At 38.4% G+C, this 26290-nt stretch overlaps 1 protein-coding gene across 1 annotated transcript in view; it reads right to left on the bottom strand.

The window, feature by feature from the left end:
• Positions 1-16525: 16525 nt before the first annotated feature.
• The window catches only part of LOC139724205 (U3 small nucleolar RNA-associated protein 6 homolog), a 28298-nt gene continuing 18533 nt past the window's right edge, over positions 16526-26290 (bottom strand). The window contains exons 14-20 of the mRNA XM_071635350.1: positions 25584-25716; positions 24555-24625; positions 22640-22717; positions 21742-21848; positions 20186-20252; positions 18331-18403; positions 16526-16691 (exon numbers count right to left, since the gene is read on the bottom strand). Coding sequence (XP_071491451.1) covers positions 16528-16691; positions 18331-18403; positions 20186-20252; positions 21742-21848; positions 22640-22717; positions 24555-24625; positions 25584-25716 — 693 coding nt within the window. The 3' untranslated portion in view covers positions 16526-16527. The remainder of the gene's footprint in view (positions 16692-18330; positions 18404-20185; positions 20253-21741; positions 21849-22639; positions 22718-24554; positions 24626-25583; positions 25717-26290) is intronic.

Here is a 26290-nt window from a genome sequence, read left to right as displayed (position 1 = left end):
TTTGTTTGTTTGTTTGTTTGTGGGGGGGGGGGGTAAATCACAATTTTATTTCCAACCTTCAATTTAAATATACATCATGCCAATCAATACTGAGCAAAACATGAGTAATGTTGTCAGCCAAGACTTGTAATAGTCTTGTCCACTATCCATTACTGTAACAAATCACATTATTGTTTCCAGGATATTTGCTCCGTGGAAACATCTGTTCATGTTTGTGTCAGTAATCCAAGACAGGCAGTTTGGTGTCAGTATCACTTCTACTATTCTTTTTGTTATTCAGTATCTCTCCAAGTCCGGCTTCTTTCTCCATGTTGTCCATCAAAAGCCAGCTGGACAACTTAAATGACAGAAACTGATCCTAAGAAAACCAAATATACCTGAAGTGACTGTCTCCTACTGACACTGATGAATCCCTAATCATGAGATTTCTGCCAAGAGGGGGGCTTAGATCGGGCGATTTTCAAGCCTCCGAGCCCTGCGTTCACACTGGTCTCCAAGTTCAGGAGCAAGCTCTGCACTGAGGAGTTTAATCCTTTAGTTTCCATGTGTGAATAAACAAAGAGATATACACGTTCCTTGTCCCCATAAAACATGCTATGTTGAGGGACAAATCTATGGGAAGAATGACTTCTCATTCAATGAATGTCCCTCATGCACATGCATGAAATATGGGGAAGGAGGGGTACAATTTGCTTTCTGATTTGTTCAAGCGCAGACTGACTGCCCCACAGTATGTGACCTGTAAATCAGTCATTATGTGAATGACCCCTGCCCTCTTCCCCCACCCCTCTCACTCACCTACCTCACTCCCTGCTCAACTCTGCATCCTGGGCTTTTTTGTATGTTTGTTTGTTTTATAAGAATTGTGGAAAAGTGTGGATGCAAAGAATACATTTGCTCTTAGAGCCATCAATTTGAATATATCTGTCACTGGAGTGAGTGAGTGATGAATGGATCTCCCCATCTCAGTCTTGCCTGGCTCTCATGCCTCTTTCATTTTTTTTTTCTTTTTAGCATATATGGAAATTGATTTACCACAAGTCTTGTGAAGTATACCTTGTACTTGACATTGTCACTTAAAGGCACAATTTATCATTTGCAGATGAAACAAAAACACAACTTTAGTGCTTCAAAATAGTTCTAAAATGTGAGTCAGGGATAAAAACAACCAATGTAAAAATTTGATTCAGTACAATTGATGTTGAGTATATTAAATATGCAAAATGTGAACATTAGTTAGTATATAACAAAAATGTTTCCAGACTATAAACCGTCTATAGTTACGGTTTAGTGAGAAAAATAGTGATATCTTGTTATATTTTAGGCTTTATTGCAAAATTGTTACATGGTAGGATGTTTTGTGATACAACTGACCTACACATCATATGCATCAATGTGATACCTTGGAACATTCTTTAAATCGCTGCTCCCAATGGTAAACAGTGCCTTTAACCAGTCATTTCAAAAGCAAAGCAAATTATGGTCCACCAATGTGCTGCTAAAATTTGTGTTAGCTGCCTCATGGAGGAAAAGTTTTGTTTTAAAAGTCATTTATTTGTGTGATGACTGTGCTTTGAGCTGTATGTGAGAATCATCAGGGCCCCATTTCATAAAAAAGTTGATATGGTAGCAAGTCTTGCTGGAATGGCATTTGTCATGGTAATGACATGAATCCAGCTTTCTGATTGGCTGTTGCTATGGGAAGTTGCCATTCCAGCAACAGTTGCTATCCTAACATCCTTTATAAATGAAGTGTAGTCCAGAGCATTATCAACTCAGTAACATATGGAAAAGCGACAATTTTACTTTCCATATGATGAATAGTTTTTTGGATAAAGTTTCTTTGATATCAATTGGTCAGCAATGAAAATGATGATAATGACCATAAAGTATCCCTTCACTGATTAAGATGGCAACTGGGAAATGTTTCTTTACCTTTGACCTCTGCTAACATCACACTACAGTCATCAGTGCAATATTTTTGACACATAATTATAATCATATTCAAAATGTCCATATTTCAATCATTGAGCATAACAAGAATATTTACATGAAACAGTATAGGCATGTCTAAAGCTAACAATAAAACTTTTATCATGGTAATTACCATCAAACTAATATTGCAAGTTGCATACAATTCCTCTTCTATTGAGCGTTCAGCTTGATGTTGCACAAAGGAAGCGAAAATCTTGATATCACATTCTTTCGCAAAACTATCCTACCTTATAGATGCCTACATCTTATATACCAGACAGTCCAATCCAGAGGAAAAACAAAATGCTATGTCTTTTTCTTTGCATTATAAATTTCACATTCATTATTTCATTCATTGTTATACAGATGTATGTATATATTCAACAGTGTTCACAATATTAGGTTTCTAATACACTGCGACAACTCCATGTTAATGTTAAGATGCCCATGCAGGTACCATTTGTGACCCTGCACCACAAAACAAACAAAAAGTCGCCAGACATGGATTTTTAGTTAAGGACAGATTCTAAAAGAGCAGACTCTAAGCTTTAAAATGATGTATAACTCAATTCAAATGGACTCTCCTAACCTATCTAAATGTTGGAAAGAAAGCACACACTCTGGAAAAGTGTGAACTGAGAAAAGAGGCTCTGAAGTTAAGAGTCTATTCAAGCACTTAATCTTTTCCAAGCCATGCTAGCTGTGCCATGAATGGGACAAAAAAAAAACAAGGTGTTAACCACCAGAGCAATAATAGTGAAGGGATTTTTAGATTAAGCTTAAATTAGGCATGCTTTATCAACACATTTAGTCCATGATCAATGACAATTTTCAAAGCAGTAGCAGTATCCTTTCAAAAGTTATTACAGTTGAAAGTGAAGAGTGTGTACAGGGATTTTAAGAAATGACAAGGGGACTCTATAAGAAACATCTAATCACACTGTTCAACAATAAAGTGTTTGAGAAAAAACTGCCAAAAACACATTTTCCTGTTTGTTTTATGATCCCAAACTTAAACTTAATGTAGAAGAAGACTTGTTCTTTCAGAAAATATGAAAAACTCAATATTGGCTAGGTTGACCCATTTCACCAATTTTCAGTCCTCACACAAAATCACTTTTTGTTGGTTTTGTGATGCACAGTCACATTTGATTCTAGGCCTCCATTAAGATTATACAATAGTACAAAATGGAGGTGCCCTGCATTTTTTTTTCATTGCAAATTGTTCTATCCAAACATTTACAATATCATAAAGCTATGTGTCTTACAAATTTATCAATCTATGTTGTTACAATTTATACTGCAGAGTTTGTTTATCTTTACACAGAATGCAGAAGTGAAAATCAAAACCAATTGCATTACCATTTCAATCTCAAGTAATGTGTCAAATTGCTATAGACATAATCGGTTAGGATGCTCAATTTGGGCATAGAGCCAGCGTGCAAGTATTATAATAATGATATGTGGCAGACAACAATAATGCCTGCTGAATGTCAATTAGCTAAATCTAATGCTGTTATCAAAACGGCATTACCCAATTAGAAGTGGTGCCATGCAATGTCAATAAAGTTCTGATGAGCAAGCCATACAAGAATTCGGCATGTTATAGAGAATAAAGCACCTGCTTGGAGCAGATCCTACTGTGGCTATTGATCTATAGTCACCTCGATTCTTTTTCTATACTTTGCAATGACATTAACAGTAATGACCTGTGAAAACTGCTATTTGTGGTTCAAGCTATTCATATGACTTTTTGTTTCTGAAATATTATGAACACCAATATGTATGATAACATGATATATATGATGAATATAAATCATCATACCCTTTACAGACTGTTTGTTGTGGTTATAAATCCTAACTCTGTACTCCCCAAAAAAAATTGAGTGAAAATTTTCACTCTAAAAAGAGTGAATACAAAAAAGAGTGAATTTCGAGTGAAACTGGAGTGAATTTTGAGTGAAAATGCTCATTTTCACTCATTTTGGAGTGACGTCAGGGATCACTCCAAAATCTTCGAGTGATCCCTGACGTCACTCCAAAATGAGTGAAAATGAGCATTTTCACTCAAAATTCACTCCAGTTTCACTCGAAATTCACTCTTTTTTGTATTCACTCTTTTTAGAGTGAAAATTTTCACTCGATTTTTTTTTAGAGAGTAAATCTTCTGTGCAACATAACATGCAGATGTATAGACCATATGCATAAGCAACAGGGTTAACAATTTACAAGATTGAGGGAAAATATAATGCATTTTATTATTTCAATTTCACATGATTACAAACAGAAGGAATTTTCATAAGAGGTTGACAAACACTACTTCACTTGTCCCTCATTTCCCATCCTTTTATTTTATTGTGTATTTTTGTTTTTTAGTTCCTTATCTGTTCTCTCTGTCACCATCTGTCTGTAACTGACCTCTGGATTCTCCCATTTAAGAGCAATTATTTCCTCCACCTTATCATTTCTATAATTCAAAGATATTAAATATTGATGATGATGATAATAATAATAATAATAATAATGAGAATGACAATAATAATAATAATATAGTCTTTCTATAGTGCATTTCCAATCAAACTAGACAAAGCACTTTACACAGTAAATTCTTCCTAACTTTCAATCTGTTTGTCCTTCTCTCTCTCTCTCTCTCTCTCTCCATTTTGATCTTCTATATCTCTCTCCTCTTTTTTTGCTCAAACTCAAGAAGATACTTTAGACAAAAATATCAGTAACAATCTCCACTGGAGTTATCAATACTTGAAATGCATGTTTATTATTCATTGCTTCCTGTGTCATGTATCTTGTCTGTAATGATCATCATATTTAATGAATGCAAGAGATTGTTTACATGCAGCACAGCAAATGCTATCTTAATGAGATGTTAACCTCCCCTGTTTTGATTGCACAGTAAAGTCTCCACAAGGACAGCCATGTAAGAATGTAGAAGCCATTGTTATTGCATTATTCAATAATTTCACAAAGGATTATGAAGCATATCCCTTTCCTGTGCACTTTTTTAAGTGTTAGCACTTTAATCATTTCTGCAATACTTCTCCAAGTCTTCACTTTTTTTTATTTCAATAGTCTAATTGACTTCTCAGGATTACCAGTAGATATTTCTAGGACATAGAAACAATGAAAAAAAAAAGTTATAAAATCGTCAAACGCAGACCTAACATTCGAAAGTTGCATCTGGGGTACCACTGCATTGTACCATTTACGGCGACAAAAAAGGCTTACATAGACAATCTAAGATATGTCACTCCACATACCACACACATGATAATCAATCGTTCGATATCGCGCCGTCCTACCACACGTGCTCGGCAGCTTGTGCTGCCTCTACAGCGCGGCGGCTTTGGGGAGAACCGTAATAGGCTTAGATGCAAGCCTTGCAAGCGACCGCCGATGCACTGATAATAACGAAACCCGCCAAAACAAGGTTTCATTTGCCGACTCACCGATATATGGGGGCACATTTTGTCCGTCCTCCTGGTCCACTCGCTGAAAATCCTTGTTCGACGGTCGTCCGGACATGTTGTTCATTTTTTGCAGCTCAAAATCCATAAATTTCACATAAGACAAGAAAGTAAAATCATGACACTACGAGGAATTGCATGACTCCGTGAGCACACATCTCATAGCTCTGTAGAATTCATCGTGGCACGACGTGAACGTAATGATAGTCTGTCTGCTGCCTGGGCCACGAAAAACAACGGACGATGAAAGTACCTGTCCTGTATGCTGCACCTGTCAAGCGACGCGTGCATGCGGAGCTGTGGCGTGTAACTGTGATCCGATGCGAGGGATGGCGCCGAGTGTTGTGTAGTCTGCTAACAGTCAAAGCACGCACATTCTCATTGATAGGGTCCGATGAAGTTAACTAAAAGTCCTCAATATGTTATGAGTTCAGTTAGGATAAAAATAGCTGAAGCGGTGACTTCTTATCCAAAGGTCATCGTGTGGGAGAAGGTAATGGAACAGTGGGCATAATTACCACATGATAGGGTTGACTTAAATTTGTGATGAATGATTAAGAGTGCACTTTTTGGTCAATCATTAAAATTTAGCTACACGCGTAAGTCATGGACAATACATGAATGCTATGTGAATGTGGGCATAGTACATGTATAACATTAAACTATCATGAGTGTGTTTCTATTCGCGCGCGCGCAGGTTATTAATTAATTTTCTTCATGAACACAGAAGGTAGAGATTCCTCGATACAGAATATTGCATGCTTTATTTTTATCTATAAGGTACACCATGAAAGTGGAGAAAAATTCTTCTTCAGACACAGATAGCATAAACAGTGAGTGATTTTTTTTTTTTTTTGTCATGATGTTATGGTTACTGAGTATAGTTTGTACTCTCTCTCTCTCTCTCTCTCTCTCCCTCTCTCTCTTCAACAGCAGATAGCATTTCCGTAAACTACTTTCACAAATGCGGAACATAATGTTTGCATGCGGACAATGCTTGTAGAATATGTGTAGGCCTATGCACGTGTGTGTGTGTATGTGTGTGTGTGTGTGCGTGTGTGTTTTTGTGTGTACTTGTGCATGAGCTTATGCAGTGAATATTGCTTCGCTGTCAGGACATGTTTTTTTTTTTTTTTTTTTTTTCATTTCAGTTACAGCGTATGCATGCGGACAAACCGTCAATTTCATTTTTTGAGACGTCGCCAGTGCGTCCGTATCAGTGACTCGTCGGAAATTAATTTCCTCGGAATGTCACATTAAGGGAGCGTCCTTCATTATGACGTAGAGGTCAGGTGCATTTTTCTCTCTGTCACCACCACTTGTAAGTATTGACCTTCCACGCAGTATTAACCTGAGATAGGCTAGTGCACCATACTGAAGGGGGAAGGTGGGCATAAAGTTATGCGCAGTCAGATATGCGGACGACGCACAAAAGTGCCAGTGTTAGTGTTATCGATTTCGCGCCACTTCGGTCGAGTTTGGAATGAAAACATCATTCGTGACGCTCGCTCTGATTTCTCGGGATTATTGGAAAATAAAGAGACTCGGCTGTTTTGGATTTGCCTTACCCTCTTGACCAGTGGTTGGTCCCCTATTGCCCTTCATCTTACTAAAGCACACGTATTACATATCAATAATCTCTCAAATAATATTAATCTCTCTCTCTCTCTCTCTCTCTCTTTGCAAATTTTCTTCTCTCTACCTTTCTTTTTTTCATCTGTTTTCTCTCTCCACCTATATATTTCAGTGGCGGACCCGGGGGGGGGGGGGGGGGGTACCGGGCACCCCCTTTAAATTTTCTGAAAATAAAAGAAATAAAAAGAAAAAATGAAAGGGGCCGTGAACTCCCTTCAATTTCTTTTATTTTCATTTCATTTACTTATCAGCTGATTAAACCTAGAAGTGGCACCAGAAATATTTTTGCGTCCCCCCCCCCTCCCGCATTTACGGAATTCCTGGATCCGCCCCTATATTTCCTCTATCTCTCTGTCTCTCTCTCTCTCTCTCTCTCTCTCTGTGGTTCTCCCATTCGACACTAATTCTGCCGAATGAGAATAGTCATCTGGGTCAAGCATAGGACTGCTTCGCGGCCAAATGAATCGCAGACGACGAGAAAGCGAGCTTTATTGCATTTCTTTCCTTCTCCGTCTTATCGGAGTCATTGGAAAAGGCTCATTTCTCAGATAAAATGGCTTTTTCACCCACGGGAAAAGCACTAATGCTACTTTGTCCGCCGCTCCGCAGATACGCGGGAAAATAGAGGGAGAGAGAGATATATATAGAGAGAGATAGACAGGGAGAGATTGGGAGAGAGGGAGAGTGAGTTAGTGAGTGAATATAGGGAGGCAGCGAAGCTAACGCTTGTCCGCGTCTCTTAGCACACAATGTGCCCACTGATAAAATTTCAAAACACAGACCGAGAAACGTGAATATATAATATACTCAAGGATTGTAAACATAATATCATGACATATTTTATGACATTAGGGAGGGGCGAAAAGGCAGGAAAAGGAAGTACTTATGTATGGAGACGACAAGGAAGCCATTGATACAGGATACAGAGACGCAAATAACTGCTGAACTTTGCATATTTATTTAATTTTATTTATTTCTGCATTTTTCACAAAGTATACACAACGTAACAAACAATTTTCCAATACTAATCACATTATATCCAACACAAAATGATATTATAAGTCATAATGTATCAATAATTAGATAATTGTATAGGTAAATTATTATCATACAAAAACAATTGGAAAATCATTACTTATTCAATCGTTATTCGAATAAATATATACTAAATGCAGGAGACCGTCATCTTAAGCTGAAGCTTGAGTTTGATGGCGACCTCTGGAAAATATATTCACATACAAGAGAAGAAAATATAGATTAATGAGACAAAACTTCATGAGGTAAACTATAGAGGAATCCTTTTTATTATTACCATTCTAATCGTCAATACTATGCATCAATGTCAGTATTTTGCTTCGATAAAATTTGTGTTAGATATATCATTATGGATTATACTTTAATTACTTTTCCCGAAACATAAACCAATGTCCCACTGCATCATGTAATCAAGGGGGGTCTGCGAGGATTAGTTCGTGTCTTATAAGTTGTCAGATTTTCAACATTGTCCAAGGATAAAAAAAAACAAAAGTTGATATGGGGTAATTGTGAAGGAAAGCCAGAACGAATATCATTCTTCGTGTTATCCTGATACATGTATATATATATATATGTATATATATATATATATATATATATATATATATATATATATATATATATACAAACACACACACACACACACACACACACACACACACACACACACACACATCACCTTATTTACTCGGCGTGTTAACTGGGGTATGTGTTCCAATTTGCGATATCATTTGTCGGTTAAGTCAATCGCGCTACGAATTCTCAGTACTCTAACACGCCGTAGTAAAATATTTATGATAGGCTATTAGTTTGATCTTTAAGTGCTTCCGCATGCCGTACTGGATAATGTAGGCGTACTGGATAATGTAGAGGAAAATTGATGGAAAAGACGAAAAGAAAAAGATAGCCACGTCTACAGATAGACAGAGAAGGTCGGATATATGGAGACAGAAAAATAATAATAATAAAACGAATACGTAGAAGACAGAATGCGACAGAGAAAAAGAGAGAGGGAGAGACAGGCATCTACACACACACACACACACACACACGCATGCATGCATCAACACACACAGATAAAAATAAATTGTATTATAGATCAAAGAGAGTAAAATTGTTGTTGTTTAGTCTTCGCTTAACATGATCGTCCTTTTAGCGCGCCGCCTAATGTTATTTCTTTTTTCATATTACGATTTTAACCTTTGTTACAATGTATTACGAATTATCTTACTCTACAAAGTTATTTATGAGATATTAGAAAGACTGCAAAAATTTTTTTTCGAATCTAATCAGTAGTTAATACCAAATATCAAAGGAAGACCATCGATATACCTTATGATATCGACTCGGTATCCATACTGATAATGTCTTCTTTGTCCAAGGGTGGCCTTTTCAGTGTTGCCACTGCTCTACCAAGTGGCCCTGCCAGTATTATCACCCTAGAGTTGCCAGGTACCCATTTATACACCTGGGTCGAGAAGGACGTGGTGGGTAAAAACATCTTGTTTAAGGATGTAAGCACCGGGCCGGAATCGAACTCGGGTCCTTCCTCGGGAGTCTTATCTACTATGCCACAGCGCCCCCATCATTACGACCCGTTTCGCGGATTTCATTTGCGTTGAAAGATTAATAAAATAACAAGAATCAGATATGTCACATGTATAAAAATGAATTGTATAATAAAAAATTATCTTCTACCTCATGGGCGGATCCAGAAATTCCGTAAAGTTGGGGGCGCCTTTAAAAAATCAAATGGGGGCATACATCCCCTTCATTTTTCTTTCTATTTGACAAACACTGACAAAGGGGGCACACACCCGGGGGTGCGCCCTCCCCCCCCCCCCACCCCCCGATCCGCAACTTTTACTTCATAAAAAACAACAGCGACAACAAAACATGGTAACCAAAAAGAGCTGACACTTCTATCCTGTAAGAAGGAGTTACTGTATCAATAATTCCTTTCTGTCGAGTGAAAAATGACAACACAAAACACTCGCATTTTAGGAAGACACCAATGAATTGAGGAAAATACATTACTGTCGGGGTATAGACAGCGATGACATCTAACCCACTATAAGGGACATGAGTCTGCAGACGAGAGCGCGTGATTTCATTTGCATGAGTATGGTACATGAGAGTAACACAAGACAAGATCCACGCCAGGACGAGAAATCTAAACGCATTAGAGTCATGTATCGCTTCCTATAGGTTCCATCTAAAGTCATCAGCAGCCGACTCCAACCACCCCCCCCCCCCTTCTTTATCTCCTTCTTTGATTTTCTAATCTCGAACCGACTCGTCTTAGTCTCTGGAGATGTAAAGTAATTGGAAACTCACTAGGATGAAACGTTGGCGAACGACTCTTATTTTTTCCCCATTTCCTATCGTATTCAGTATTCATTCCAACGACTCACAAATTTGATGAGAAGTATAATGGCGTTGGCGAGAGAAAGGAAGATTCTGTTAATTCCTCTATCGATATAATTTAGCTTTCCAGAGATGACACCCGTTTCAGACACGTTGCTCTGATGTAGGCGTATCATTTAGTTTCTTCTATGAATGCGAATAACATTCTGTTCTGTGAATGAGAACATTATTATTCTGCGGAGAGCATTGCCCTGTGAGCTTGCAATTAACAACACGATTTGGGATGGAAAGGTGATCGTTTGGCGACATCCATTCCAGCCCCATTTTTAGCTTTGTTTTCTTTTGCTTTGTTTTGTTATTATAGGAGAGAGGGCAGCACCTTTCGAACAGACACCCGAGTCGATTGCTGTCAGAATGGAGTCTGTAATCTTACCACGATCGGAGACTCATTACAACAACTCTTGAGCGCTCCCCTCCCCCCCCCCCCCAAAAAAAAGTGATTCACACCAATCGGAGTTCGTGGCAACCGATGTTATGTAACAAACTAATCGACACTTTCCTCCAAATCCTATATACCACCTGAATTAATGTTTATGTCAGAGTATTCCTGGAACGAATAACTATTCGTTCTATGAATAGATTGTTTAGTGGATGAATCCGCATTGAAGTACTGTGTACGAGTCATCGGTAAGATGGGAGAGCATTAGGCCTATTTTGGAAGCCGGATCACATTCTAAGAGTTAACAATGTCTAGGAATGGCGATGATAATAGGCAAATGATGGAATGAGGGGTGAAAGAATAATGTCAAAATATGGGAAGAGGAAAGCGAAGTTATTGCCACGTGAATCATTGCGACTCTCTTTAATCAACAGAGAATGACTTCGAGGGTTATCACGATTGTCACGCACGCCAAAAGGATGAATGTTTTACCCCCGTTGAACGATGATGGCGCCACACAGCATCGAACTAATACTGGCCATTTAAAGGAGTACTCCGGATGATTTTTACATTTGAACCATTATAAATTAGTTACTAGTTTACTGAGTACAGAGTTTCAAAATTTATAGTGATTGGGATGAGGAATAAAGCCAGGCTGACACTTACACGATTCCGCGGCACGCATTGGCACGATTCGAATCGTGCCAGTGCGCAAACTAGTCGTAAACTGGCGTGAAGTGTGCGTAGACCCGTCGTGACCTGCGTGCCATGTCGGGACGAGAATTTTGAAATGTTCAAAATTTTGCTCACGACTTGCCACGACAAAATCGTGGCCAAAAGTCGTGCAAGTGTCAGCCTGGCTTAAAAATGTTTTCAAAATTCATAACGAATTAATTACAATGAACAAGGATGATGACATGGCAGCCTCACCATAAGAATGCATGAGTTGGGGCTTGAGGAAACAGAACAAAAGAAGGCGGCATTCATAGATTCTACACAGGTGAACTTGTTAAGCAAGCGGTATTGTCATGGAATTGCACTGCTACATTTCTGAAATATGTGAGGCTCCTATATCATCAACACAGTTCAGTGTATTTTGTTTAAGATTTTTCAGAGTATTTCTCTGCTCAAGGACCACAATAAATTCCACAAATCTATACGTGGAGCTGTCGATTTGTGCACTACACGATGTGAAATTATAAAAATCGTCTGGAATGCCCATTTAAAAGCTCGGCAACCAAAGATCCATGGAGTAATGACGTAGCTTTGAGTGGACGCCACATACTTCTATCAGTATGTGCTTTGAGTTTGAATCTTATGAACCATTGTGAAGTGAACATTTCAATGAAGTGATTTCATCCATCCAGCAATGGTCTGTGTACCGAGGACGTCCTCGGTTCTCTGTGTGTCCTCGGTTTAAATGTAAAGTTCGTATGTGTGTCCCCGTTTTACACCAAAGGTAAGTGCACACACACACACACACACACACACACACAGATACGTCACAAACATAATCTCATAAATTTATACACTTTTTTTCTCTCCCTATTTCACTCTCAAACACACACAAGAAACACACAAACACGCATACTGCACAGGCCTTCAAATGTAGTCCTCTCCACTCTGCTTTCATGCCCTCCTTACATGCCCCCTTGCATAGTTTTGGTCGAGATGGGAATTCAGGTTTTAATTTCTTTACGACATAATTAGAAACTTTTTATATGAAATACAAAAGAGCATACAATTCGAATAGGAATTATAAGTTTATCTGACAAAAATTGGTTTTTAAATGGCCGAGATATCCAGCAAAAAAAAGAGGTCCTAATAAAGATGGGTTCCACCTTTTATTTGGACCACTTTGTTTTTACTTTGTTTTTTGATATGTCCGTCATTTCAAAACCGATTTTCATAAAATTAAATTTGAATTTCTCTTACATTGTATGCTCTTTATTTCATATAAGTGGTTTCTAATCTCTATTACCAACACTATACCATCTCTTTAAGCCCAATACGATGTACTAGCACCTCAAACCTAGTGCTATTTCATCCAAACGAATGTATTCATACCATGGACCATGTTTACCGCGTACAAGTACTCTAAGCAGTATTAACCCGTTATAGGTACAGGTGCATTTGATAGGACTCACAGCCTATTGCTGATATTCAACTACTGTACGACCATCCATAGATGGCGGCATTGATACTATAGTTTGGGACAATAGACTCTAATAACAGACAATTACATGTACTGTATCAACAAATTCTTATTACTGTATAACAGAGAATTTTTTTTTTGCCACTTTTAATTTCTTTGTATAATGTACTTCATTGTTTTCAACCCCACATACACTAAATTTGGATATGTCAAAATCATTTTTACTGGTTCCAAGGAATTTGTTACAGATAACTGTACTGTATACACATTCTTTGAATAGTAATTTTTGAGCAGTCGACACACACAACAGTCTAACAGGCAAATGCAAAACACCTATTCATTACAATCACGCGAGCCAGAACATTCAACTTTTTGTATGCCACAACACATGAGAGCTTTTGTAAAATATCGTTTTTCAGAGCCTTGTACATGTAACTTCATAGAATTTATTGTGCTACAAGTGCGGTACAGGTACAATGTACTGTACAGCACAGATGTAGAGAAGATTGCACACTTTGTTGTGATGTCAATATTGCAACAACGCAATGGCTACATGCGCATGATGCTTTCAATGCATATACTGAGGCCTATATCATGATTTATGCTTGGTTGTTCAAGGTTTTGCGTTTGAGCAAAATATGTGAAGTTCACAAGCCATCAGCCGAGTTGGGGCATGTGAAAATGGCACACAAGAGTTCAAGAAGAATAAAACCCAATAATTTATGTATATTGAGAGAATGCAGCAATATTAGTAGAACACATTAGAAAAGTTTCAAGGAAAATCTGACTTTACTTTAATACTGTGTGTGTACAAATAAATATGAATGGATTAATAAGAACACAGACAGAAACATGTTTGAACATTTTGCAGATTTATTTGCACACTGAGCAAACATAAACAGTCTCTTGTAAAGCTTCATATGACACAGAAACATTTCTACCAAAATTGCTTTTTTTTTAAAAATTATTTTGAGTTACTGTGTACACAGAATATTAATTGACTGACTGCATAAAAAAAAATGGCACTCTTAACTTTCATGTCACACAACCCATCCATAAAAATCTGAAGATCTACAAGCTCAAAGAGCTACCAACACAGATGTGAGCATATGGGACAACATACAATGAGTTGTTTGTTTTCTCAATACATATCTCATTTAACTCAATTCTATGGATACTTTGGTCTTTCAACAAATATTAATAATGTGTGTTTGCATTCAGTAATAATAACATTTAAAAATTTGAGCAAAACAAAAGAAAAGCTTTGAAATATCACAAGGGACCAAAACTTTCGACAGACTAGAATATGTCAGCATACTATGAGGTAGACAGTGGGTTTGAGAATTCACATAATATCCCATGCCTCTATCAACGAACGGGGGCTGAGAGAAGGGACCGGTACGGTCCTTTCTGTGATTTATCGGCCAATCAGTTATCTGCCTCTGGGACTCTTAAATCAACCCACGCATGTCCCAAAAACCAAGCACAAGCGAACAGAATCACATCATTCAACGGTTTTGTATCATAATGGTCTTTGTGTCCGACTGTTACGCAATGCTACATCACATCCACTACTGTACGAGCTGAAATTTTCGCGTACAGATACAGATATTTTCGCAAATTGCTACTTGGAGGACATTTTTGCGTGTTGTTAATTTCGCGGTTGCGAGGGTCTAACTGAACTTAGCTATTTGCGCGTTGTTATTTTCGCGTGTTGTTATTTTTGCGGTTTAAAGGCGATTCGCGAAATTCCCGAAAATAAAACCACCGCGAAAATTTCAGCTCGTACAGAAACTCTTTGTTTTTGCAACGGATATTAGCCAAATGATAATGAAACAGCTGAGCATGCTGCCCAGGATGGCATGTACACACCAGGGTTGAGACCAAGTTACCATTCATTATAACCCTGCCAACAAGGTCAAATCTTTCTAGCAAGGTGGTTATCTATGACTGAAAGTCACATACAGCTGTAGCACAATATTCTGCAAATGATAACAGTCAGTGACTTTCAGTTTGCATAAAAACCCAACAAACCTTAACCATAACCACATGCATTTGTATCTCACGTCTGAACAATCGATACTTCGAATTGTTCAATGGCACATGTACGTTTTACTTGACCATGGAAAGGGAGTACATGTACTGCTTGACTGCTTTTGCCCAAGTGGATTAGTAACCTGTCCATTCTCTGTTGACAAGCAAAAAGAGTCTTGTTTGGGGCCATTGAAAGTTCTCAGAGGATTGCTTGTGGAACAGGTTAACTCTGTCCTTTCTACTGATATTCTGTTTGTATGAAATGTCCATGGAAGTTATAACTGCAGGTCTGGCGGGGAGGGGGGGGGGGGTTCATAAAGCTGTTCGTAAAGTTACGAACGTCTAGTGATCAGTTGTGCTGAATTATGGAAATTCTGATAACTATAGCACATCAGAACTGATCACCAGTCGCTTTTAAGTCGTCTTTATGAAACAGGGCCCTGGGATGGTTTCAGGTTGTAATCCATGACTGTAAAGCCTTGCATGGAATCTCAAAATAAGTCAACTGACTAAAATGTGGCTTGAAATACACACTATATGACACAAACAAATCTGGGGCTAGATTCACAGTCACAAATACATAAAATAAAAAAATGAACTCAATTTGTGTCAGTGCAGTTGGCCAACACCTCATTCTGGCAACTATGCCAACGGAGTGTCTAAATCATCTCTAAGCTTCATGCTGCTGAATTTATTGGTTACTTGAGCTGGTGTTTGACAAAATGCTATTCAGAGTCTGGGTGCCATTTTTAAGATAAAACATAGTGGAAATTTGAAGGGCTTGCAACAAACATACTGCAGTATATCTCTAAACATCTCACTTACTGTTGCATAATGGCATTTATTCAACAGATAGATCAAAGCTCACATTTTTTCCCTCTTTTCTTTAAATATTTCCCTTTAAGAAATAAATTTCAGCAACATATCTGATGAATCTGTGTTGAGGTAAGCAAGCTCCAGTATTTGGCTACATCAGGCCATAACATAAGTGCATTATTTGTCCAAGCTCTTAAATTTTCTCCATTCCGTAGTGGCATCATGTGCAGAAGAGCCTGAATCCAAGTAGAAGATAAACTCCCAATGGTACCACTTTGTCAGGTGATGAAAGATCATCGAGGCAAGCTCTATCAATCTCAAGGAGACACTGTAGATGAAATGTCTCGGCACCTGCACCTGTCACAAGGCAAGGCGAGGCCCAACGAGTGTGGGCAACCAAAGAATGGAGATGATGACTAGCCTCCAACACCAGCAGCATGAATTAGCATTTCGCTGCATCCCATCATCATGGTCGCTGCTGGAAGCTATTCGTACCATCCATCCCATCCTCCTCCTCCACCACCTCCTCCTCCTCCTCCAACCAGGGGGGCCGATCCAGAGAGAAGGGTGATCCTTGAACCCCTCCTGCTTCAGTCTCCGCTCTCACGTGTCTGCATGAGGGTGTAGCCATTGATGAACTCCTCCACGTGTGCCCCTTCCAGCTGCTTCATCGCCTTCCAGTGAAGCTGCGTTGCCTTGGCGATGCTCCCGCTGGGATGTGTTGTCTCATGGCGGATGTAAGCCAACCACAGACCTGCACATGTGAAAAGTGTCAATTCAGCACATCAACCGATTAATTAATTTATTAGGAGTACCGTCAGATATAAGTGGGCATTACCATGAATAAATTCATAGATGTCACATTAACAGATATACAACCTGGTATTACAATGATGTGGATAGAAATCTATGGAAGTAGTTTAAATCTGACGAGATTTTAACTTTGACAGCCTAAGTTGATGAGTTTTGTAGTGGAAGAACCTCCTACCATTATTTCACTATGCATTGCACCTACATTCAATTTTTCTATGTCTGCCACAAAGATCATTACTCTCATTACATGAAAGCATGAAGGACTACAATAATAACACCTCCACTAACACTGAAACATATAAATTGTACAGGCCCCATATTTGTTTGTGAAGTTTTCTGCACCATATCATGCTTGAAACATAACCTTGCTTCAAAAGGCAGAAGAAAACTTCACTACAGCTAAATTCTGGACCAGTTTCACAATCTATAGGCCAAGAGCTCGTTCAGATTTGTACTGGCTTAGAGTATGATGTTTTCTCAGCATCTGTCGATAAGCTGGGGAAAAAAGTCAGAAATCATCACTACAAGCTCTGACCTTCCCAAATCAAAACAGAGAATCATATGCAATGTCCCAAAGAAGCACACACGTGCTCCAAGTCAAACTTACATGGCCATATTCCATGATGGCTCAAAAGACAGCCTCCACGAATGATATGGCTATATCCAGGGCTCGACACTAACGGTGGCCCGGTGGCCCGGGGCCACCAAAAATGAAAGTCGGGCCACCAAATTTTTTAAAAAAAGCAAATTTGGTGGCCCGCCTCGGGCCACCAAAATTTTTTGAAAAGTATGTCAATAAATTCGTAACTTTTGCGCTGGAAATTAGCAGTTAAATTTGTTCAAAGTATGGATGAAAAGGACTGAATGAATGCCTGAGAGTGAGTGTTGCAAGTTTGTTGAAGTTTATTTATGAGTAGATATGTCCAACTTCTAATTCTTACTATCATAAATCTTAAATATTTGACTCATTTAAAAAAAAAGGACTTTTAATGTTTTTTATTGTTGTTGTTTTTTTTTCGGGACACCAAATTTTTCTCTCGGGCCACCAAAAATTTGAAATTTAGGATTTTGGTGGCCCCATCGGGCCACCAAACAAAAAAGTTAGTGTCGAACCATGCTATATCACTCTCCTCTGTGGCAAATGACATTGCTGTATGAACCTTAGGCTCTACTAAGTAGCCTCATTTTTTTCCAAATCACTGTAGTACCCCAATTAATTTCAGATATTACACTACTTATTCAATATTACTAATACAATAATACATGAATTCCTTTTCTGTACAAATTTACCTCATCCCATGATGAGAAAACAGTCCACCACACTGAAGTCAACTTCGCTCAAGTAAAAAAATTGGCTAAGTGAAAGAAAAATTCTACTCCGGATGGCTATAAACATGTGCTCATCAAAATTCACAGAAGTTGAAGGATTTTCTCTGGTCCCTTGGGATTCAACTAAGGCGAGGTTGACTGCACTTAAAATTAACCCGTTGGCTCCCAGTGTGCCCGAATCTATGACCACTAGCACAATTCTTTTTCCTTCACCATCACTACTAGGCACGTAACACTTTTAAACTTCTTACCTGGAGAAACATCACCAAACTCTAAGAGGGCATCTTCAAAGGCATCGGAGACTCTCTTGTACTTTGGGTTTGGCTGCTCATGCACACACATACGGACATACAAAAAGAAAATACAGCACTCTGGAATAAGTTCAGAAACTCTTTGGCATAAATACACTCTTTAAGCACTTTTGTCCGTGTCTAAACAGCAATGCTTTAGTTCAACCTCTCCCAAGTCAAACTTGTGACATAATATTGTACACACATGCATTGTGGAGAAACAGCTACACTCTATGTACGCACCTTTTATATGATTGCATTATTAAAGGGGATGGCTAGTAACCGATCAGTGGGAATCAGTGCAAATGCTGAGAGATGATTGTTCCAATCCTTGTGGGATTCATTTAAGAGTACATTATATATCTACTGTTGTGAGAAATTTATTTGCTTCAGAACGGTCTCATATTCAAGTATTGTGCAAATTAATGCCCCGTCACTGACCAGGCACGCTAACCTGGAAACATTAAACTGCACATTACTTGAATATGAGACCATTCTGAAGCAAATAATTTTCACATAACAAAAGATATATAATGTAATCTTACATGAATCCCACAAGGATTGGAACAATCATCCTCCAGCATTCCTACTGATTCCCACTGATCAGTTACTAGCCATTCCCTTTAAGTCCACGAGTCTAGCTGCATTAGACCCCATACTAAACCCAGCAGAGCTTTCTTTCCTTTCCTTTCCTTTTCTTTTCATTTCTTTTCTTTTTTATACTGGTAATATTCAGATTCTTGTTCACCAGAAAATCTTCATCAGGAGCTTGCTCAGATTTGTACTGGCTTAGTTTTCACAACATTCTCAGCATCTATCGATAAGCTGGGGAAAAAAGTTCAAAATCATCACAGCAAGCATTGACAATCCACATACTGTCAGCAAACAAGACAGCGGTTCCTGGTTCAATATTGAAATAGAAAGACATGCATCCTTGATATAGTCCTTGTGTGTGCACAAAATACTTGGCTACTTGATTAAATCATGGATTGTGCTCTCATTCAACAATTGAATTATGCACGAGTAGGTATTCTCCTTGGAAAAGGATTACTTTAAAAAAAAAAAAATCTAATTGCAGTGCACTTCATTTCAACATGACAGACCAACCTCAGTAAACCATCTCTGTCTAACTGCAATCACCATTCCCACTTTTATAATTTGTCATCATTACCAAAGAAATCAAATCATATTGGCTACCCAATAATTTCTTTTAATGTAATTTTCATTGTATATCTTCTATTGCCACAAGAATATCTCAAATTGTATCACATCATATCATATCTTTATTTGTAAGTCAAAACTGCCTATTTCATGCACTAGAGGCAAAAGTTGTAGCGAAATACACAGCATACTGGTCGCACTTCATCACAGTCCATTTCAACAAACTGGGTGCTACTAAGCCAGACTACCATAGACAACAGAAGCCCTGGTACTTCAGCTTGCTACAATGTATCATAGATAGAGTAAAATACCCAATTTGCGGCAGGGTGCCTATTTCTGGCAGGGGTCACTTTCATTCATCAATAAAACAGCTAATAAACATCATGTGTGCTTAGTCCCACTTTAGAGCACAAGCAGGAGTTACACGCAAGTGTTATGGGAAATGACACCTGATTGGGCCTTTTCATCAATGAATGAAATGGCCCTTGCCCCAAATAGGCACCCTAAACATAGCCTGCCGCAAACAGAGTATTTTATTCTAGATTTGTTTTGAGGCTTACAAAATAGCATGATTTTTGGTTTGTTGTAATAATCAACATGAAATGCAACCACTGTCAAGGACAAATCAAACACTGGAGAACTGTGAGCAAGTCACCTGAGCTTGTTCCAAGGTGATGTACTTGTTGAAGAAGTCCTCAGTGATTGGTTTCTCGGATTTTATTCTGCAAGAGATTTAAAGAAGGAAATAAGTAAGTAACAGATCGTATAAACGGAAAAATCCAATAAAGCAAATACACATTTCGACCACTACTGCTTATATTGATATTCCTGCCATTTACTTGACTGTTAATCTGAAGCAGACAAAATATCAAAAACAACTTAGTCTTGCAGTATAGCCGATTTTTATAAACAAGTGAAAATTGGCACCAGAGGTAAATCAACTGCTCCAAAATGCACACACAACAATCAACGAAAGCAAAGTCTACATGTATGTGAGGCTGAGCTATAATGCTAGCCTTGTACTGTATACGCGGTTATTTTCGCGAGGGTTTTATTTTCGCGAATTTTGCGAGTTTCAGGCTGAATGCGAAATTAAAAACACGCGAAAATATTACCCCGTCATACCTTATGTACAAATCTATGACAAAATGCATCCAACGCTGGCCAGACCAACGCGGCTGCTACACCGGCCAGTACATAAACACACTCCTACTAGTACGTACGCTACGGGGCTGCAGACTGTAGCATTTAGGATCACAACAGGGTAGAATCGCGGACAAATATCAACTTGATATCAACAAATTTCTTCAATTTGAAGACTTACCAGTAAAGTTAAAGTATTGACAACAGGGTTCGTGCAACGTTTGGTTCTGCCAATAGTCCCTTTCTGTTCGAATTTATGACTTAATGTGACTCGGTCGAGAGGAACCTGGGAGAGCTTGAGAGCCAGGCTGAATTGACGGCCAGCACATGTGCATACATCACATGCACACAAATTTACAGATTTCTGTGTGAGTATGCGCTGGCCGTCAATTCAGTGTAGCTCTCCCAGGTTCCTCTGGACCGAGTCACATTAAGTCATAAATTCGAACAGAAAGGGACTATTGGCAGGACCAAACGTTGCACGAACCCTGTTTTCAATACTTCATCTTTACAAGTAAGTCTTCAAATTGAAATTTTTTTCGATTTTCAAGTTTCAAGTTCCGTCATGATCCTGAATGCTACAGTCTGCGGCCCCATTATACGCTATGCGTACGGGGCTGCTGGTCGCAGTCACGTGCTACGTTTGCCTACGTGAAGGAACACCGGCTCGACGTGGTTGGGTGAGGCAAAGGGATGCATGTAAAACTTTCGCTAGCGCTAGCGCAGCTCTGAAAATTTGTCATCTACATTTTGTTGCAACATTTGGTAGGTACTTGTGAATGCCATGTGTGAGTGTCTCACTGCAAGTTCCCGTAATTGTTTCATTTTATAAATCTTCTACTGTGTCTTTTCTATTGTCATGTTTGGGAAGTCACAATGCAAATGGAAAAACGTTACGAGTACGTTGGCAAGTGTTTGAACGTGTTTCTCGGGCTTGGCAGTAGACCCTACTTCTAACGTTACTAGTATCAATCGCGAATTTAACAACACGCGAAAATGCCACAGATACCGCGATTCGCGAAAATATCTGTACGCGAAAATATTGGCGTATACAGTATCCCGGCTCACCTTTGGTACAGCTTTCTGGCCTTGCTCATACCCTTGCTGAGAGCTGCCCACTCCAGGTACCTGACCTTGAGGGGGAGGGCGACGTGTCTGTGCTCCTTCAGACCACACTGAGGGGAAGATGAACAGAGAGAATCAATGCGATGAATGGAGATAGAAAGAGAGAGATCGATAGATAGCTGTCACTTCTGCTTGTACTCATCACTACTGAGCTTTGATAGCTGATTGGAAAACAGTAACTAGTAAGCTGTATCTGATGATCAACAAACGTTGCCCCGAATCCAAATGCTTATGAATAGGACTTGTGCATGTTTTCTTCTTGCTAATGAATTACATTGTTTTAAAATGACCTAGGTGTGGGATCGCAGCATTTCTAACCCATGTGGGTTTTTGCCCAACATACATTATGGTCATTTTATTTTTGCGTTTTCTTTTCTGAAGGGGGAGGGGGTAGGGTCGATTGAATTCCAATAAAATAGTTGATTGCTAGGGTTGAAATATCACTGTCGAGTTGAGAGCTTGTTCAGATTTGTACTGGCTTAGAGTAAGATGTCTTCTCATCACCTGTCGATAAGCTGGGGAAAAAAGTGACAGATCATCACTACAAGCATCAACCCAATTCACAACTGTTGACCACGAACGAAAGTTTGGATTTGGAGGCCTATGGAGGAGATGGTCTGATCTCACACTCGGGGCAAGTGTAGGCTTTCTGGGTGGTTGACAATGAAAATATAAGGAGTAGTAAAATGTAATGTCTGAAACTGTGCAGGATATCTTCAAAGTGAGGCACAAAACTCTTAGCCCTTAAATCACATGTTAAAAGACTCAGTGATTTAGTAATTCGTTTGTAGAAGAGGTTGCTGGTGCAAATAAAAATCAAACAATTAAAACCTGGACTTACTTCAAAGATATTCTCAATGGTTTCAGGGTCATTTGTCAGACACCACTCAAGGCCAATGTTCCAGATGTCCAGAGAATTCTGCAAAATATTGAAAAAAAAAATAAATGGAGAGAAACTACTGAATTAGTACAGGAAAATAAATTTCAGTTTCTGGAATAAAAAGGCATGTTTGCTGGATTAGAATATGCAAAGGTAATGTAGTTTTATTGCTACATTGAATTGCATGTTTCAAATTTCTCCTTTTTAACACTACCACAAAGTAGGACAAAATGGAAGACAGAAATTATAAAGAAAAGATGACATATGACAGCAACTTTTGCAAAGGAAATCAAGCACAATAAAAAAGTTTCTGTGAAATCTTCCATTTTCCATGTAATTTTTTTTTCTGCAGCCGCTGTCCTATTCTGAAATTATATTTCTAGACATGCTATGTACAGTAATTCTCACATATGAATAGGATCACTGTTCTCTCTTCACTTAAATTCTTAAAACCTTAAAACAAATTGTTTAATGTTAACATGCCACAGTAGAAAATGCTTTCAATATGACATAGACTGAGAAATGTGTCAGATAGTTTTAAAGTACCGTGTTAACCCATTTCAGCATGACATGCTAAGATGAGGGAAAAGTACTATCATCATTCACAAATCTCACATCACTGTCATTTCAGACATCTGGGGGACAAATCACCCCTAAATGATGGCAATTTTTCCTTCCCTTCTCTCTTCATCCCTGTTTTATTCGTCTATCTTGTTTTCTGAATGGTTCCATATTTAATGATTTCTTTGTTTATTTTGGGGGGAAACAGTTAGCAACAAAATCTTGATGAACTTTTAAAGGACAAGTTCACCTTCATAAACATAAGGATTGAGAGAATGTAGCAATATTAGTAGAACACATCATTGAAAGTTTGAGGAAAATCAGACAATCCGTTCAAAAGTTATGAATTTTTGAAGTTTTTGTGCAGTACCCGCTGGATGAGAAGACTACTGCAGTGTATGAATAACTTAGATGTCACATGCGTACAACAATATAAGGAAAATATAAAGAGAATTCACAAAATTCCATCTTTTGAAAAAAGTACACATTCCCCTGACTCGTTACCGACAAATGTTGTGGGTAATATTATTCCCCCTGCCTTTAGAAAGAAGCAAGTCAAGTGCTCTTTTATTATGCGAAAAAAGTGAAAATATGTTGAATTTTCTTTTACATTTTCTTTATACTGTTGTACGCATATGACTCACAAGCTGTAGTCTCCTCATCCAGCGGTTCCAACACAAAAATTTAAAAAATTCATAACTTTTGCATCGATTGTCCAATTTTCCTCAAACTTTCACTGATGTGCACTACTAATATTGTTGCATTTTCTCAATCCTTATGTTTATGAAGGTGAACTTGTCCTTTAATGCACACTGAAGGAGTGTGAAGGCTTCAGCCTCATAAGACTGCCATAATGATAAGTTGCAATATTCTTATTTACTTATTTAACTCTCACTTAATCTTCATAACTATTCATGTCTGACTGCAGAAAAAGTCACAAACGTGTCACAGACAGGAATGCCAAACTTGTAAGCAGCACTGCAATATTCTGATGGCCCGAAAAGGCCTATTTTTTGTAGGAGAGTATTTTTACCCTTCCTGCAATAGACATCTATGCACAATTTGGCAAAAACAGTATTTTCTATGAAACCCAAAGTATTTTTGGCAAAAAAAAAGGAAACAAAATAGAACAAAACAAAAAAGTACAAAATGCTGTAAAAAAGGTAACACTGGGTGTTTCTGCACAAGCAGTAAGCTGTTGCTTACTGCAATCATAACATACAAATATACATAATAAACAGGACAAATAGAATTCAATGTCTTTATAAGCTCTACACTAATGAAATGGGCTCATAAATGGACATGAATGAATTACCTTTGACTTCACTTGTGACACAGCAGTGTCAAAGAGCTCTCTAACCCGCAACCTGTGCTCTTCGGAATTACCTGTAATTGATGAGAATTAAAAACAAATTGCGATCAAGTTGCCAATAAAGTAAAGCACTGTTATATTGACTGAAGCTGTGAAAAGTTGGGGGCAACCCACAACTGCTGACTGGTTGAGAATTTGCTCAGATTTGTTTTGGCTTAGTTTTTCACACAAGTTCTCAGCATCTGTCGATAAGCTGGGGAAAAAAGTCAGAAATCATCACTGCAAGTCTCAACCAGTTGCAAAATATCAAACATTAAATGAACAATTAACAATGTCATGGAGCAATTGATCACGTGATCACAAAAGGCATGTTTTTTAAACAGCTACAGTATTGCTTAGTTCTCATAGCACACTGCAATTTGTTTTTCCATCTTTGCAGAAATGGCAAAACAGTAAGGCCTCCAAATGTTTGCAAAGACTAGAAAAGAAACTTTGCTAGAAAACAAAAATACAATTTATGATACCAAATATCAATAATATGTCAGCCTAGCATGACAAACATACGTCAAACTACGGACTGCAGACCTTTAAATGGGTCTACTGCAATTTCCCCCGGGGCAATTTCCCCAGACCTTTCCCCTAACCCTAATCCTAAATCCTGAACCTAAACCTAACCCCAAATCTTACTCTAAATCTAACCCTGAACCTACCCCTAACCCTAATCTTTACTCTAACCTTATCATTAAGCAGTATTTAGCCGGAGGGTAATTGCCCTTGGGTGTAATTGCCCTGATACGCTTTAAACATAACAAAGGACAAAAGAAATCAGCACATCAAACCAAAAGGCAAAGTCCATAATAAATTCCAATCTTGAGAAAATTCATTTTCCAGGGGGTCACGATGCATTTAAAATACATACATAAATACAAACTAAATACTCAGAACCCCAAATCTAAACTAAATCCTCCCATTCCAGCTATATGAAATGATTCGCTGATCTGTTGTTGTTGTTGTTGTTGTTTTTAAACTCACCCTCATCTCCGACTTGCATGACCAGAAGTAACCTCTGGACCCACAGGGTCACTGACCTGCTGTGAACCTCTGTTGACCTCTGACTGACCTCTAGAGCTTGGTCGACATGACCCAACTTTCGAAGGACATCCACCTAAAAGGGAATGCCAAAATGAGATGCACAAAAAAAAAAAACATATCTCAAAATGCTGGCCTTCCAATCTTCCCAAAAGATTAAAAAACTCAAACATTGTCCAGCATTTTGTACATGAATTCAATTCACCACTTTTGTCAAATGTTCCTGCAAGTCCATTTTTGCCTTCAGCATCCATGCTGATACCAGTCTCAGTTACTCCATCAAGTTTCTAAAGGAGTGAGTACTGGTTACAATTACAGTCTCGCTTGAAAAGGAAGATCTCTTTCAGATTTGTACTGGCTTATTTTTCACAGAGGTATCAGCATATGGCGATAAGCTGGGGAAAAAAGCAAGAAATCATCACTAAGAAATCTTCCACACACAAACATTTCTGCCATATCACATTCCAGCGTATATGGATTCTGCGCTGCTATGAAATATTTACCATTTTCAAAGTTCCCGAATGTCTCACACAATCTACTTGTATGAAAAGGAGAAGCTACATGTAAACATTTCCACAATCTCGATAAACAATTGTGTTTAATAATTTCATTGCGTCCTCTCTAAATTTGCAAAAATGTTTGCATGAAGA

Source organism: Diadema antillarum, unplaced genomic scaffold (genome assembly GCF_040938485.1).
Source record: "Diadema antillarum isolate AM-2024a unplaced genomic scaffold, OU_Dant_1.0 scf00000208, whole genome shotgun sequence".
Classification (NCBI taxonomy): Eukaryota; Metazoa; Echinodermata; class Echinoidea; order Diadematoida; family Diadematidae; genus Diadema; species Diadema antillarum.
The sequence above is the reverse complement of the archived record's forward strand: the minus strand, read 5'-3'. Positions and strand labels throughout refer to the sequence as shown.